The 17,734-nt window shown below is 42.5% G+C and overlaps 1 protein-coding gene across 1 annotated transcript; it reads right to left on the bottom strand.

Moving 5' to 3' along the window:
* Window positions 1-5,247: 5,247 nt before the first annotated feature.
* Window positions 5,248-15,403, bottom strand: LOC135056200 (cytochrome b-245 chaperone 1 homolog). Its single transcript, XM_063961067.1, has 7 exons — window positions 15,311-15,403; window positions 15,113-15,210; window positions 14,477-14,518; window positions 13,662-13,735; window positions 7,187-7,283; window positions 6,964-7,108; window positions 5,248-6,846 (listed from the first exon to the last, which is right to left on the bottom strand). The coding sequence occupies exons 1-7, from the start codon at window positions 15,343-15,345 to the stop codon at window positions 6,720-6,722; spliced, it is 618 nt and encodes a 205-aa protein (XP_063817137.1). The 5' UTR covers window positions 15,346-15,403; the 3' UTR covers window positions 5,248-6,719.
* Between the last annotated feature and the right edge of the window lie 2,331 nt (window positions 15,404-17,734).

Genomic DNA, 17,734 nt, shown 5'->3' with positions numbered 1-17,734 from the left:
GCCATGTATGTACTGCAAGCGCATCTATATTATCCTAAGTCATTTTGCTTCTTCATCGATGGTCATGTCTGGGTAGAAGATTCTCAGGGATGCATTTGATTAGTCAACAGTCAAAATGTTGACAGTGTAATGCAGACATGGTTGTAATGTTATTTTAAGTATTTAACCATGCCAGCATCATAACTTTAGCCATGATAGTAAAGTATCACATGCAGTTATAAAACTGTTAATGTGTTTTGTTTTGTTTTAAACATTACAACTGCATTGTTTTTTTTCTCACTGGCATTATGATGTCTGCAGCTTAACTGTAGACTATAACTACTTCCTAATTCTCATTTCCTTATGTAACAGTGCTCCTCGCAGTGACTATCAGTAGCTGGTGCTCATTAACTTGTGTAGCGTGCTTCTCGGTGACTAGGTGCTCAGTGATCATGTCTCTATTACATTCCCAGTATTACTATCTCGTGTAGCAGTGCTTCTCTGACAGTGACTGTAGGAGGAGATCCTCAGTGACTGGGGGGGAATTCAAATGTTTGAAAAGTCAGTTGGGTGTCTGTTTTTTCCTATCTAATAGACAGGAAAAAACAGGCACCTGACCAACTTTTCAAACATTTGAATTTCCCCCACTATGTCTGTACAATACATTCTTATCCTCACTACCTTGTGTAACAGTGCTTCTCTGACAGTAACTGTAGGAGGAAGTGCTCAGTGATCACATCTGAGTGTGGCATTAACATTGAGCAATTCTTTCTGTAGGCATAATCCCTTGTCATCTCCAAAGGTACTGCAAAGCAGACTGAAAAATAAAGAATTTAAAGCACTAAACAGTTTCTTTGTAGACAAATCTTTAATTGTTGGGAACTGAAAAAGGAAATGATGGGCAGGTATGGAATGTGGCATTTGATGCACTGTCACGTTCGGTACAAATAAATGCTACCTCAAATAAAACGCCTTTCTAAATATATATTCAGGGGGTAGGAGCATACCGCACATACCATCGCTTTTTGCTACACCGCAAACCATGCCATATCGCGGTGTTGGCATCTGTACAAAAAGTAACAGTGTAGTGACTGCATCATTACAGACTGCAATACACAATTTATATTATTAATGTCTACAGTGTAACTGAGCTGAATAAATATTTTGGAAAGCAAACTGTAACAGACATTTTCCGCATATAATGATCTAAGTTGATAATAAAAACAGGTACACAAAACTCTGTTACAGAACAGAAAGATGTACACATAACCATAAGTTGGCATGGAGTGCTGAGACTTTGGTTTCCTTCACCTAGATGTCCAGATAAAAGACATGTCCTAAGGTAATTTTGGCAGCTGGTGGTGGATGAATACAGAACGGTTAGTAAAAATGTATTTTACAAGTTAAATACACTGTAAATGGAAAATAAAACCCAAAATAAAAAATAGGGAATGTATGTGGAGAATTTAAAATGTAGAAATAAAACATGTAAAGAAATGTTGAAAAAGTAATGGAGATAGAGGACTAAATAATAGTGACAGATTGAAGCCAATGAATACAATGAAATTTAGAAACGTATCGTTATAGTATTATCATTTATAGGGCACCCCAAGGTCTTCTGTAAACTATATATATATATATATATCTATCAAGGTTTAAGTCTTTCTAATGTATAAGAGCTGGTGGTGAGTGTTAGCATAGAAGAATGAAGAAAGGCATAAGATAATCATTAGAAAGAAAATTGATAGAAATAGTAATCAAAAGTATATTTACGGTGGATATTATCCCACAGAGTTAATAGTATAATAAAAATACAATGGCGATAGCTGTGAAGCCATTATAATTTTCTGATTATCTACAAACCGTTAATGTACCATAAAATGTGTGCAGAAAATCACACACAGCTCCAGGACTGCACAGTTAAATTAATTAGTAGTATGCTAGCTATCTTATGGGGATAATTACAGTCAGGAGTTTCAATCAATTGCATGACAATCAGGTGCAGATTTTGGTGGTTTTGTCCTATTTAAAAACAAACAAACCGTTATCTTCAAATGTAATGGTTGGTCTTCACCAAACAAGTTTATGATCACATGACATGCCTTAATCAAAGTAGATTTCTGCAGGCCTTACAAAGAACTGTGCTGCACGGCAGATGGGAGAATGTGTTGTGGAGTAGACACCGGCATTGCACACGATTTTTGCATAGTGTGTACGCAGGTACACACAATCCGCACCATTGGAAGGACCGTTGGATAATCAGCACGCCATCAGGTGTGTTTCCAGCTTTAGACAACCCTTTAGGATAACACTCAATGTACATGAGAGGATAGTAAGGAGGAAGACACAACTCAAGAAAAATATTGGTACCCATTTAAAAAGTTTGCTAGTCTCCACCTGGATGAGCCAGAGGACTACTGGAAAAGAGTTCTGTAAATGTATGAGTCTAAAACAGAACTTTTTTTTGGAGTTAAAAGGAGAAATAATGTATTTGGAGAAAACTAAACACTACAAACCAACATAAGAACCTCATACTAACCATGAAACGTTGCAATGGCAATATCATGGCTCGGGTCTGTTTTGCTGCTTCAGGATCAGGGCAGCATGCCATCAGTGGTGGAACTATGGACTGTGGGTTGTACCCAAGAATTCTACAGAAAAATGTCAGGGTATCAGTCTGAAGTGAAGCACAAAAGAAGATGGGCCTTGCAACAAGACAACGATCCTTAACACACAAGTCAGTCTAAAAAAATGGTTTAAGCAGAAAAAATGTTATGCTGTAAAGCGAAGCCAATGGAAATTCTGTGACAGAATTTGAAGTAGGATGTTCATAAAATGAAGACCATCAACACCCATGATTGTGTGGGACTGGTCAACAATTGAAATGAACAATTTACTGAAGTCACTGCTGCTCAAGGTGGTCACGCTAGGGTAGACAACCTGTGGCAATCCAGCTGCTGTGAATCAACACATCCCATAGGGCATTACTAAAAGAAACATGACTACCACTGCAGTTTGCACACCAAATGTAATCTAGTCTATGTAATTATATCATTAGTATCATGTTTCATATACATGTACTTCACACATTGGAATAACTTTTATAGCACATTTTTATTTTACCTTATTACTATTTCTATTAGAGATGTGCAGGTTCAGATTTACGGAGTTCTTAATGCCAAATTAACGCAAGTTCAGATTTATCCAGATTTTTCTTATTAGCTATCCAAAACACAGTAAGATGCCATTTTGAGATCCAAATAAAACCGAACACTTCAAATGGCTATCAATCTATTTAATTTTTATTCATATCTTTATTCACTAATATTTATATCCCACAACCAACTCTCAATTTTATAAGACTTGTAGTTTGTCATCACTGTAAAGTTTATACCACCATACTCATTTAAATTCATGGTATTCATTGGCATCATTAAACTTTGACACTTATTTAGTCATCTATCTACTTTGGAAAATAATTTATATATACATTTTTACATCTAATTACATTCCTTTGTTTCTTTTTCATGATCTATTAAGTCTTTTCCATTTCATTTATACAATGAAAACTTTTTATTTTCATTATTCATTGCTTTTACATCAGTCCTACATACACTCATCACCACCACTTGCCAAAACAACGTAGGCATAAGATTTTTGCAGTACCACTAAGGACATCACACACAAACGCCAACTAACAAGCTATGTATAACGGTTTGTACATGGAGGGTTACCGTATTTGTCGCACATACATTTCCATGCTAGCAAGCATATAGTTGAACCCTGAAAATTGTACCAAACAAAATGTATATGTCTCATATGGACCACGACCAGCCATAAATAAAAAAAAATAAAAAATAAAAATTAATTAAAATGCACAGCGTACCAGAAATACAGCAGACAGGTCAAAAGCGGTATTTAATTACCAATTGCTTCCCCGGAGGCAATCCTATTAGCCCTGATAAGACAGCACAAGCCACGGCTTATCAGGGATTTGATTTCAACTGCCTCAGGTTTTTCGGGGGCTGCGGGAATGAAGACATAAGTTTCACTGAACCTGCGTGTTTTCACACGAAAAAGTGTTTTTTGTTTTTTTTACGGGAGATCTAATTGGATAACCCGTAACACAATATTAGTGAAACATCAGGAACAATCATGAAAAACTCCAGTTTTTTCGCTCCCAATGTTTCATTGTGGGTAACTTGATACCGCGCTAAGGGCCGGATGTAATGCCGCCAGAGTTTGGCGGCTGTGTGGGATGCCGGCCGAACTCGGACGTTTTTTTAAAAGGACGAAAAAATGTTTTAGAGAATTACAGCGCTCCTTAGAGCTGCAGTGGGGATGTCTATAGGATGTCCCTTAACAACCGCAACAATATCAACAAGAAGTAGTAGACTTCACCTCTGCGCTCATAATATAAAAGTATATGGATTATCTCTATAAAAAAGTCTAAAGCCTTTCAATAAAATATGTGAATAAACATATGACCAGTTTGTTCAATTGATGGTTTCCTTTTCTTAAGTTCCTCTACATGAGAAATATGACACTGAAGGGGGCACTGGTGTTCGTACCGTACTCACGTTGGAACAGGCGATTTTCCTCATATAAAGGTATCTTTTATAATCGTATTTCGTGATCCTCGATGTAGTCTTCACGTCAAAAAATGATTCCCATGGATCAGATACGAGAACTTCTATAGATCATGTGACAGTAGTTCACAACAAATGCAGTATGGACATGTCAATGCCAATAGTTCACTTCAAGTCACAAACCATGTAAATATCATTCACAGTGGATAGCTGTACACAAAAAGCTTCTCACAGCCAAATAGTGTCCAAAAGAGCAGTCTGCACCGAGGATCATGAAATACGATTATAAAAGATACCTTTATAGGAGGAAAACCACCTGTTTCAACGTGAGTACGGTACGAACACCAGTGCCTCCTTCGATGTCATATTTCTCATGTAGAGGAACTTAAGAGGAAACCATCAATTGTTCAAACTGGTCATACGTTTATTCCCATATTTTATTGAAAGACTTTGGACTTTTATAGCGATAATCCATATACTTGTATATTATGAGCGCATAGGTGAAGTCTATTACTTTTTGTTGTTTTTTTAAAAGGGTAATCACTTACAAGGCATAGTTTTGCCTTGTAAGCGATTGCCCCTTTAAAAAAATGCCAGAGTCCAGTATCACACACAGCTGCCGAATTCGGACGGCATTACATCCGGCCCCGAGTTTCAAAAAAATCAGATATTCAAAATATTCTGAAATCTAAATATATTTGACAGATAGTGACACCTTTGCTTTCCGATAGTTCAGTGTACACAAAACTGCTTCATGCACAAAATTATTAAAAACATTGTATAAAATTACCTTTAGGCAATGTGCATATAAAACAAATGCATTTTGTGTTTAGCTTTGGGTCCCATCCCAAAGAGATCTCATTATAGGATGCAAATATTCCAAAATACAGAAAAATCTAATATACTGTACTTCTGATCCTAAGCATTTTGGATATGGGAGACTCAACCTGTATTACCTATTATATCTGTAAATATATTTAAAACATAATAGGTATGGAAAAAACTGCATCTCCTTCACAGTGGAAACGGTGCAAACCAACCAAGACCTCCCAAATATTAGACTGCTAGATCTCCTGATAGAGGCCAATACCGTACCTTCTGTCAGCTGCAAAGAACAGTGGAAGTGTCAGGAGAACATAGCAGTGCTTAATGTTTCTATAGTACCTATACGAGAATGTGAATGTTGTTATGGAACAAAGCAGCTCAGCGAGTTGCTTTCAATACAACTACGTAACGATTCAACAGCTAGTCTTACTCAGATATACTGGTCATAACAATGTTCAAAAAAAAACTTTTAAAAAACGAAAAGAACACTTGTATTTTTCAGTTAATCCTGGATTTGGTCATAGAAGTTGGGTTTGGTGACATAGTGAGTCTTAGATTTGTATGACCCCCCAAAGGCAGGGTAGGCAATCAAGAACAGACATCTATTCTAGAAGGTATCTGATGTGGAGTCAGCAAAATCAGATCTCATTAAACTCTCTCTAGTGGGGAAAGCAAGCAAAGGTGGCCAGCCCTTCAAGTGGCAAGCGTTTTAATACTTTCTCTCTTAGCGGAATTTAATGGTTCTTTTTTCAAGTTTTATATAGTTTAACACTGAGCCACATATGGATTTTGGTATTTCTCTTCTATAAATAAAAACATATGGAATTGATGTACTAAGGCACGTCCTTCAAAAAGAGCAGGAGTTAACGCAATAAGGATTAGTGCAATAAAATTGTTAAAATAAATCAAGTTGACCATCTTGAGGCAAGATTATAAAAAAACAAACAAAAAAAAAAAAACAGTTAGCAGATGCAGGTTTTAGCTTTCCAGAAAATTAAAGAAGGTTTTCCCTTGTGGCATCAAATATCCAGGTTATGGCATGCTTCATCTCACATCACAGTGAGAAACAGCAGCCAGGCTTACTAGATGCATACCTATGTTTCTGTGAAAAGACCAGCTTGAAGAAAGGCAACAAAGATTTCTACCTCAAGATCAGATAAATCTTTTGTGATGGTACAGAAGGGTCTATGGGACAAGCCAAGTTGTGATGTCACCAGGATAAAAATTAGGCAACAGCACTGTAATGCCACCAAATGAAGTGGCTGATGTTGGGATGACAGCCTGCCTTAATTGCGGAATTCCTCCATGCCCTGTTTTAATGCAGACTCATTCTTCATCCTCCTTGTCCAATGTCTCCTCGCTGTCACTGCTCTCTTCTGCTATCCGGGAGTGAAAACCAGCCAGGTCTAGATCTAGGAATGTTGTGAGTAGTTTGGCTACAGCTTCTACGTCGCTGGAGGTAGAATAGTTAAAATATAAAATATATTTATCATATATATAAAAAAATATAAAAAAATAATAGATGTAACTTCTCCACTTTTCTAGTACAAGAAATCTGTTGCGTATTTACCTTCTGCCTCCTAGTACTGCGCTCTGTGTAAGGGGGTGGGAAATTCCTGTTACAAGACGCAGGACAATTAGGTAGCCCTTTCCAAAATATCTCACTTTTTCCTCCTCGACATTCACATCCCGGATGTCACTGAGAAGAACCACGACTGTGGAAGAAAATATAGTTATGTGTTTACCATAACCAAGTTAATGGGCTTTCTATTATCTAACACCTCCTCACCTACCTTGCTCATGCCCTCCTTTACATAATGTCAGGATTTTCTTGTACAAATTGAAAGTTTTCAGAGTGGCTTTTCTTTCCCTCTTGTCAAAAATTGCTTCCTGGAACAGGTGCAAGAGAAAATAAAAAATAAGAATTTACTCACCGGTAATTCTGTTTCTCGTAGTCCGTAGTGGATGCTGGGAACTCCGTAAGGACCATGGGGAATAGCGGGCTCCGAAGGAGGCTGGGCACTCTAGAAAGATTTATGACTACCTGGTGTGCACTGGCTCCTCCCACTATGACCCTCCTCCAAGCCTCAGTTAGGTACTGTGCCCGGACGAGCGTACACAATAAGGAAGGATTTTGAATCCCGGGTAAGACTCATACCAGCCACACCAATCACACCGAACAACTCGGGATATGAAACCCAGTTAACAGTATGAAACGATAGAGCCTCTCAACAGATGGCTCAACAATAACCCGATTTAGTTAACAATAACTATGTACAAGTATTGCAGATAGACCGCACTTGGGATGGGCGCCCAGCATCCTTTACGGACTACGAGAAACAGAATTACCGGTGAGTAAATTCTTATTTTCTCTAACGTCCTAGTGGATGCTGGGAACTCCGTAAGGACCATGGGGATTATACCAAAGCTCCCAAACGGGCGGGAGAGTGCGGATGACTCTGCAGCACCGAATGAGAGAACTCCAGGTCCTCCTCAGCCAGGGTATCAAATTTATAGAATTTTGCAAACGTGTTTGCCCCTGACCAAGTAGCTGCTCGGCAAAGTTGTAAAGCCGAGACCCCTCGGGCAGCCGCCCAAGATGAGCCCACCTTCCTTGTGGAATGGGCATTGACAGATTTAGGCTGTGGCAGGCCTGCCACAGTATGTGCAAGCTGAATTGTACTACAAATCCAACGAGCAATAGTCTGCTTAGAAGCAGGAGCACCCAGCTTGTTGGGTGCATATAGGATAAACAGCGAGTCAGATTTTCTGACTCCAGCCATCCTGGAAACATATATTTTCAGGGCCCTGACAACGTCTAGCAACTTGGAGTCCTCCAAATCCTTAGTAGCCGCAGGCACCACAATAGGCTGGTTCAGGTGAAACGCTGACACCACCTTAGGGAGAAACTGGGGACGAGTCCTCAATTCTGCCCTATCCATATGAAAAATCAGATAAGGGCTTTTACATGATAAAGCCGCCAATTCTGACACTCGCCTGGCTGAAGCCAAGGCCAATAACATGACCACTTTCCACGTGAGATATTTTAGATACACGGTTTTTAGTGGCTCAAACCAATGTGATTTTAAGAAACTCAACACCACGTTGAGATCCCAAGGTGCCACAGGGGGCACAAACGGGGGCTGAATATGCAGCACTCCTTTCACAAATGTCTGAACTTCAGGTACTGAAGCTAGTTCCTTTTGAAAGAAAATCGACAGAGCCGAGATCTGTACTTTAATGGAGCCTAGTTTTAGGCCCATATTTACTCCTGCTTGCAGGAAATGCAGAAATCGACCCAGTTGAAATTCCTCTGTTGGGGCCTTTTTGGCCTCGCACCATGCAACATATTTCCGCCATATGCGGTGATAATGTTTTGCCGTAACATCTTTCCTGGCTTTAATAAGCGTAGGAATGACTTCCTCCGGAATGCCCTTTTCCTTCAGGATCCGGCGTTCAAACGCCATGCCGTCAAACGCAGCCGCGGTAAGTCTTGGAACAGGCAGGGGCCCTGCTGTAGCAGGTCCTGTCTGAGCGGCAGGGACCAAGGGTCCTCTGAGATCATCTCTTGAAGTTCCGGGTACCACGCTCTTCTTGGCCAATCCGGAACCACGAGAATTGTGTTTACTCCTCGCTTTCTTATTATTCTCAGTACCTTTGGTATGAGAGGTAGAGGAGGGAACACATACACTGACCGGTACACCCACGGTGTCACTAGGGCGTCCACCGCTATCGCCTGAGGGTCTCTTGACCTGGCGCAATACTTCTCTAGTTTTTTGTTTATGCGGGACGCCATCATGTCCACCTGTGGACGACCCCATTGATTTACAATCATTTGGAAGACTTCTGGATGAAGTCCCCACTCTCCCGGGTGGAGGTCGTGCCTGCTGAGAAAGTCTGCTTCCCAGTTGTCCACTCCCGGGATGAACACTGCTGACAGTGCTAGTACATGATTCTCCGCCCATCGGAGAATTTTTGTGGCTTCTGCCATCGCTGTCCTGCTTCTTGTGCCGCCTTGTCGATTCACATGGGCGACTGCCGTGATGTTGTCTGACTGGATCAGCACCGGCTGGTGTAGGAGCAGGGATTTTGCTTGACTTAGGGCATTGTAAATGGCCCTTAGTTCCAGAATATTTATGTGAAGGGCAGTCTCCTGACTTGACCATAGTCCCTGGAAATTTCTTCCCTTTGTGACTGCCCCCCAGCCCCGTAGGCTGGCATCCGTGGTCACCAGGACCCAGTCCTGTATGCCGAATCTGCGGCCCTCCAGAAGATGAGCACTGTTCAGCCACCACAGAAGAGACACCCTGGTTCGTGGAGACAGGGTTATTAAACGATGCATCTGAAGATGCGATCCGGACCACTTGTCCAACAGGTTCCACTGAAAGATTCTGGCATGGAACCTGCCGAATGGAATTGCTTCGTAAGAAGCTACCATCTTTCCCAGGACCCGCGTGCAGTGATGCACCGATACCTGTTTTGGTTTTAGGAGGTCTCTGACTAGAGAAGACAACTCCCTGGCTTTCTCCTCCGGGAGAAACACTTTTTTCTGGGCCGTGTCCAGAATCATTCCCAGGAACATTAGACGTGTCGTGGGGACCAGCTGTGACTTTGGGATATTCAGAATCCAACCGTGCTGGCTCAGCACTTCCTGAGATAGTGCTACTCCCACTAACAACTGTTCCTTGGATCGTGCCTTTATTAGGAGATCGTCCAAGTATGGGATAATTAAAACTCCCTTTTTTCGAAGGAGTATCATCATTTCCGCCATAACCTTGGTAAATACCCTCGGTGCCGTGGAGAGTCCAAACGGCAGCGTCTGGAATTGGTAATGGCAATCCTGTACCACAAATCTGAGGTACTCCTGGTGAGAATTGTAAATTGGGACATGCAGGTAAGCATCCTTGATGTCCAGGGATACCATGTAATCCCCCTCGTCCAGGCTTGCAATAACCGCCCTGAGCGATTCCATCTTGAACTTGAATTTTTTTATATATGTGTTCAAGGACTTCAAATTTAGAATGGGTCTCACCGAACCGTCCGGTTTCGGTACCACAAATAGTGTGGAATAGTAACCCCGGCCTTGTTGAAGTAGGGGTACCTTGATTATCACCTGCTGGGAATACAGCTTGTGAATTGCCGCTAGCACTGCCTCCCTGTCTGAGGGAGCAATCGGCAAGGCGGATTTTAGGAAACGGCGGGGTGGAATCGCCTCAAATTCCAGCCTGTATCCCTGAGATACTATTTGAAGGATCCAGGGATCCACCTGTGAGCGAACCCACTGATCGCTGAAATTCCTGAGGCGGGCCCCCACCGTACCTGGCTCCGCTTGTGAAGCCCCACCGTCATGCGGCGGACTTGGAAGAGGAAGCGGGGGAGGACTTTTGTTCCTGGGAACCTGCTGTTTGCTGCAGCCTTTTTCCCCTGCCTCTGCCTCTTGACAGAAAAGACCCTCCTTTTCCCCGCTTATTTTTCAGGGATCGAAAGGACTGAACCTGATAAAATGGCGCCTTCTTAGGCTGTGAGGGGACATGGGGTAAAAATGCTGACTTCCCAGACGTTGCTGTGGAAACTAGGTCGGAGAGACCATCCCCAAATAATTCCTCCCCTTTATAAGGCAAAACTTCCATGTGCCTTTTGGAATCTGCATCTCCAGTCCACTGGCGAGTCCATAAGCATCTCCTAGCAGAGATAGATAGTGCACTTACTTTAGATGCCAGCCGGCAGATTTCCCTCTGTGCATCTCTCATGTATAAGACTGAGTCTTTAATATGGTCAATTGTTAACAGGATCGTGTCTCTGTCTAGTGTGTCAATATTTTCTGACAGGTTATCTGACCATGCAGCGGCAGCACTGCACATCCAAGCTGACGCAATCGCTGGTCTGAGTATAATGCCTGAGTGTGTATATACAGACTTCAGGATCGCCTCCTGCCTTCTATCAGCAGGTTCCTTAAGGGCGGCCGTACAAACGTGTGAGCGCTTTATCCACCCTCGGGGGTGTTTCCCAACGTAACCTATCCTCTGGCGGGAAAGGGAATGCCATTAGTAATTTCTTAGGAATCACCAATTTCTTATCAGGGGAAGCCCACGCTTCTTCACACACTTCATTTAATTCATCTGACGGGGGAAAAACTACAGGTAGTTTTTTCTCCCCAAACATAATACCCTTTTTTGTGGTACCTGGATGTAAATCAGAAATATTTAACACCTCTTTCATTGCCTCAATCATGCAGCGAATGGCCTTAACGGGCATTAAATTTGACTCATCGTCGTCGACACTGGCGTCAGTATCCGTGTCGACATCTACTTGTGCCACCTGAGATAACGGGCGTTTTAGAGCCCCTGATGACTTTTGAGACCCTTGGACCGGCACGAGCTGAAGACTCGGCTGTCCCACAGTCGGCATGTCGTCAAATTTTTTATGTAAGGAGTCTATACGTGCACTCATTTCATTATCCTCCTCAAACATGTTGACACAGCCGTACCGACACACTCCACACACACAGGGAATGCTCAAATAGAGGACAGGACCCACAAAAGCCCTTTGGGGGGACAGAGTAAGAGTATGCCAGCACACACCAGAGCGCTATATATATATATATACAGGGACTAACTGAGTTATGTCCCTAATAGCTGCTTATACTGTATACAGTGCCAATTTAGTGCCCCCCCTCTCTTTTTCCCTCTTACTGTATTGTAGAAATGCAGGGAAGAGCCAGGGAGCTTCCTTCCAGCCGAGCTGTGAGGGAAAAATGGCGCCAGTGTGCTGAGGAGATAGGCTCCGCCCCTTTTTCGCGGCCTATTCTCCCGCTTATTTTGGGATTCTGGCAGGGGTATTTACCTCATATATAGCCCCAGGGGCTATATATTGAGGTATTTTAGCCAGCCAAGGTGTTTTTATTGCTGCCTCATAGCGCCCCCCCCCCAGCGCTCTGCACCCTCAGTGACCGGAGTGTGAAGTGTGTATGAGGAGCAATGGCGCACAGCTGCAGTGCTGTGCGCTACCTTGGTGAAGACAGGACGTCTTCATGCCGCCGATTTTCCGGACCATCTTCCTGCTTCTGGCTCTGTAACGGGGACGGCGGCGCGGCTCCGGGACCGAACATCAAGGCTGGGCCTGCGGTCGATCCCTCTGGAGCTAATGGTGTCCAGTAGCCTAAGAAGCCCAATCCGGCTGCAAGCAGGCGAGTTCGCTTCTTCTCCCCTTAGTCCCTCGCTGCAGTGAGCCTGTTGCCAGCAGGTCTCACTGAAAAAAACAAATTCTAAGACTATAACTTTCTAAGAGCTCAGGAGAGCCCCTAGTGTGCATCCAACCTCGGCCGGGCACGAAATCTAACTGAGGCTTAGAGGAGGGTCATAGTGGGAGGAGCCAGTGCACACCAGGTAGTCTAAGATCTTTCTAGAGTGCCCAGCCTCCTTCGGAGCCCGCTATTCCCCATGGTCCTTACGGAGTTCCCAGCATCCACTAGGACGTTAGAGAAATATACTTACAGGCAAAAAAGCTAAATCCCCAGAAAACCCTCAGCAGCCACATTATATTGAAAGTGGGAGAATGCCTATTTGACTTTCCACTTAAAGCTGGCACAGAGACAACGGTGAAAATGATACAGTACGATTTGTAAGAAAAAAGTTTTTACACATAAAAGCAGATATATATTGGGAGTCATTGGTGTTGATTATAGTAACCAACCAGATGTTTCCCATTATGTTTAGTAAAACAAAAACTGATAAAATCAGATAAAAAGTTAAAGGTCTCCGCAGATCTAAAGCTGGGTGCACACTGAAGCGATGTCGGGCTGATTTGCCGTTTCATAACAACAAATCGCTATGTACGGATGACTGCGCACTCCCGCGGTTGCTAGTGACGGACGCTAGTTTTTATGTGCTGCACATCAAACCTACCGCTATCACTAGTGACCTTGTTTGTGCTAATGAAGGACGGAACATGATTGTCCCAGTGTGTACACAGAATTTGGGCTCAAGGGTATTCATTATGATGCCGGAACGAATGCCCGTTGCTCCTAGCTTAACACAACACATCTAATTCAATTATAGCTGCTGTAGCGGATCCCCTATAATGTGGAGATGACCGAGCAGCACTGAAACAAATGGTAAGTGGTCCTTGTTATAACTGAATGTTGGGACCCTGCTAAATAAAAGAAGTAGTGGGAGCCTCAGGGAATAGTCTACCAACTAAAGTGAAGAAAAGTGAAGAAAACTGCATCAAAATAACAAAAATAGAGAAGATACCACAAGCAATACTCGCCTCCCAATCTTCTAGATTTTGAATAGCCACAAACAGGCAGCCGGCCACATAAAACAGCTTCCAGGCCCAGGAATCTAGTGTTGGAGAGATACAGGTCAGCTTTAGTGATACAATAAAGGCTGACCATTCACCGGAGGTACTCTCAATCCAGTCAAAGACATGAGTCGAAAGTGTTTTACATCAGATGGTCTAGAGCGCAGAATGAGATACAGACACTGTTAATCCGCTCCCCAGATGCTACTTATGGGGATGACTAAGCCAGTGAGTTCTGTCACAGCCAAAGTGGTAAAGTACTTCTACATTATTATCTCTAAACTGACCAACTGTAGTATTTTCTCTTTTCCAGACTGCAAAGTATAGAATAGTGATTTTGTATGTGAAAATGTTAAGGGGTCATCTGGTACTCAAATACTGAATCTAAGCTATTGTAAAACCAGACAGGTGATTATGTGATGCGTACGGAGAGCCCAATAATTCCTATTAGGCAGCCATCTGTCCAGCTTGGCACCATCTATGTCAGACTGGTAACGAGCACTGGCATATAGAATGGTGGGTGACACTGGGCACATAAAGCTGTGCTAGACACAAATTATGCTTTAGGCCTCACCTTCTAAATAACATCCTGTCCTCTGCAGCTGATTGGCTACTCACTGCAGAGCAATGGTCCTGCTTCACTAGTCACTACAGTATTGTATTGCTATAGTGGCTTAGCAATTTCTACAGCCAGCCGTTAGATTGCAAACAAATGAAGACATTTATAATACTGTGGTAAAAGGTAAATGAGAATCAAATAAAAAGATTTACTTTGAACATACCTGTACTATAATAGGCAGCAGCCAAACCCACAGATGAGAGCCCTAAAATAAATAGAAATTGTTATTCTGCATTAAATATATTTACAGAAATAAAGGTGAAATGAATGAACACTATTTACGTACTTATTTAATAAAGTAAACGTGCATACATGATTTGTAGCCCATAGCAACCAATATCAATCAATATTAGCACTATTTAGAAAATGACAGAAAATGTTCGTTTGGCTGCCATGTGGCATTCCATAAATATGCCACACAACTGTGGCAGATCCCCTTGTATAGCCCCGCCCTTTCCCATTGTTTCCTAAATTATTCTGAACACTACCAAAAGAATTACAAAATGGGTGGGATCATCATCAGGAGTTGCCAGTAAAAGTCACCCAATAGCGATAGCTCTGTCAATAGATGCCACTTGTCCGCTCTGCCTCCCTGAATAATCCTGCATAGTTTTATCTAAGTAAAGGTTACAGCACCAGACCAGAGGGTATCTCAAGTGTGGAACCCATATAATTCTGTGCCTTATGTGGAGGAAGGGATAATAATTTGGGTGAACAAACCATTAAGGTTCTGAGAAATCCAATGAATGATGGTGGTTACATGAGCTAGCCTCCAAACAAAAGTGGCAAATAAACTCACCAACTAAAAGGGACCAGGAGCGAATGCTGGGATTCCTCTTCAAATGTAAGAGGGTGCCTGTACGGTTTTCTACTTGCATATACATGACTGGCTGTCTCCTGTAATAGACAGATAAAAGCAAAGTGTAAATGATCAAGGGGTAGTAGGTAACAAGGTATAGGAGTATAGGATAGAAAAAGACAGAAAGATCATTGTTACAAATTGTTTGTTGCTTCATGGTGGAATAAGGGCATTTAAACATCATGTATCCAGGGTCAGTGCTGCAATTAGCCATCTGCCTAGGGCGCCAACATCTGTGGAGCACCGCTGGGGCCACCTAGTACAAACCATATAGGGCAAATCGCATATTTAGCAGTATCAAACACATTTCCTTTTAGATTATAACAGGCTGGAATAACAAGTGAAGTTATGTGCACACACACACAAAACAAAATGGCTGCCGAATCTGTCTCCTCTGTCTAATGGGCCCTACACACTGCGCGATCCGCCGCCGAGATGCCCCGACGGCGGATACGGCCGACCCGGCGGCGGGAGGGGGGGCAGTGACGGGAGGGAGTGAAGTTTCTTCACTCCCCCCGTCACCTGGCTCCATAGCAGTGCAGTCAAATATGGATGAGATCGTCCATATTGGCCTGCATGCACAAGCGACGGGGCACGCCCAATCCCTTTCTAAAATGATACCCGTTATTGCGCATATCGCGCCCACAGTAATCAGGTTTAGCTGCATAAAGGGTCGGGGGAAGCAAACTGAAATGATTATACCACGCCTGTCAGCAGAAACAGAACGAGTGTGGAAGGGGGTAAAAAGATTTGAATACTCAAAATAATTCCTGGGTCAAATAGCTGAAACAAAAAAAACGTAATTCCCTCCCCAGTGAAGATCCCTGATGACAGCCTCAAACCCCTGCAGACCTCACACATCCCAATAAAGTATAATTATTCACTCATATTGTTTGTATCTTACATTTAATGTAGTCAAAAAACATTTAGTATTACAAACATGAAATATTAAACTAATTCGGGAAGGAGGCAAATGCTTTTCACGGTACTGTACTTTTATATTTGGATATATGTTAAATATTCCTTTTTGATATACTCTCTACTATTTAACACCCACTAGTAACTCTGTCATGCATAATGATGCTGGGTTTCAGACCATAGTATCTTAAATGCCCCATGCCTCCTTAAGCCTTAATGCAGCTCTGCTGCCAGCACTAGGGAGGGGTGTGGTTCATAGGGTCGACAGTGTCTAGGTCAACCACTATTGGTCGACAGTTACTAAGTCGACACCCAAAATAGGTTGACATGAGCAAGGTCGACATGTGGGTTTACAAAAAAAATTAAAAAAAATTGTATTGTTTTCTTCGTAGAGTGACCGGGAACCCCAATTAGTGCACCGTGTCCCCTCGCTTTGCTCGGCGTGCTTCGGGCAGGTTACCGTTCCCAACTGTAGTCCACTTGGATTGTAAAGTATGAAAAAGTAAAAAAAAAAAAAAATTAAGAAAATTGTGAAAAACTCATGTCTACACAAGAAAAAAGAAAAGTGACTGATTGCGCTATTTCTCCAGGTGCGTATATGAATAAAAACACGTGTTTTTCACTTCTCTGGTGTTTATTTTAGTACAAACGTTATATCTCATACAACAATATAATAAAAAAATTAAGTATGCATACTCATTATGGGCACATTCTAAAAAATTATTTTATAATAATAAAAATGATATTTCTCTGTTTTAGACATCCAGTGCTCAAATCTATCAGAGACAATTAATAGTTACACTCCTGGATTAAAATGCAACATGATTTATGTATCCACAACGTTTAAACGGTGATTTTCCAAGGTGAAAACTCAGTTCTCTGTTTAAAGACACAGTTTCCACAACATTGAATACTGCTTATCTTCGTTGTATTAGAACTCAGTCTTTAGCATAGGACCACAGTTCTCATTCATATAATTGCAAAGTCCATAGACTGACAGTTTCTAAATTGAGCCGCTTACCACCGTGTCCGTGGATGCAGACGTGATGGGGAGATCCTCGCCGTGCACAGCGATGCTGGTTTGCTTTCCTTCTCCCCGTCCATCCTCCGTGGTGGTAGCGGTGCTGGATGGTTTCTAACCCTCAACGTGAGTGGGGCCGCTTGTATGTGGACAATTTTCAGAATAGACTCTCCACCTTGCTAGCCGCGTCTCCTTTGATTGCAGTTCAGCTGGAGCGGCAGGTGTGTAGGAGGTCTCGTTGGTTGTCCTTAGCTCCCAATCCGGCAGGGTTGATCCCAAACAATGTCGCTGATCACTTGGCAGGGTGAAAGGCAATTCTCTAACGCAGGTATGTCCAAACTGCGGCCCTCCAGCTGTTGTGAAACTACATATCCCAGCATGCCCTGACACAGTTTTGCTGCCAGAGAATGCTAAAGCTGTGTCAGGGCATGCTGGGATGTGTAGTTTCTCAACAGCTGGAGGGCCGCAGTTTGGACATGCCTGCTCTAACGTGTTTCGCACACAGGTGCTTCCTCAAAGAGTATTCATATACGCACCTGGAGAAATAGCGCAATCAGTCACTTTTCTTTTTTCTTGTGTAGCTTCTTGATCAGTGTTTTGATCAAGTTTTAGCTGTACGTACA

This window comes from Pseudophryne corroboree, chromosome 3 (genome assembly GCF_028390025.1).
Source record: "Pseudophryne corroboree isolate aPseCor3 chromosome 3, aPseCor3.hap2, whole genome shotgun sequence".
NCBI classification, from domain to species: Eukaryota; Metazoa; Chordata; class Amphibia; order Anura; family Myobatrachidae; genus Pseudophryne; species Pseudophryne corroboree.
Note: the sequence above shows the minus strand (reverse complement) of the source record. Positions and strands in the feature narration are given on the sequence as shown.

Coding starts and splice junctions, on each gene's coding strand:
- LOC135056200 (XM_063961067.1), bottom strand. CDS start 15,345: ATGCCCTTATTCCACCATGAAGCAACAAACAATTT. Junction 15,211..15,310: donor CATGAAGCAACAAACAATTT/GTAACAATGATC, acceptor TGTCTATTACAG/GAGACAGCCAGTCATGTATA. Junction 7,284..13,661: donor AAAATCTAGAAGATTGGGAG/GCGAGTATTGCT, acceptor CACCTGTTCCAG/GAAGCAATTTTTGACAAGAG.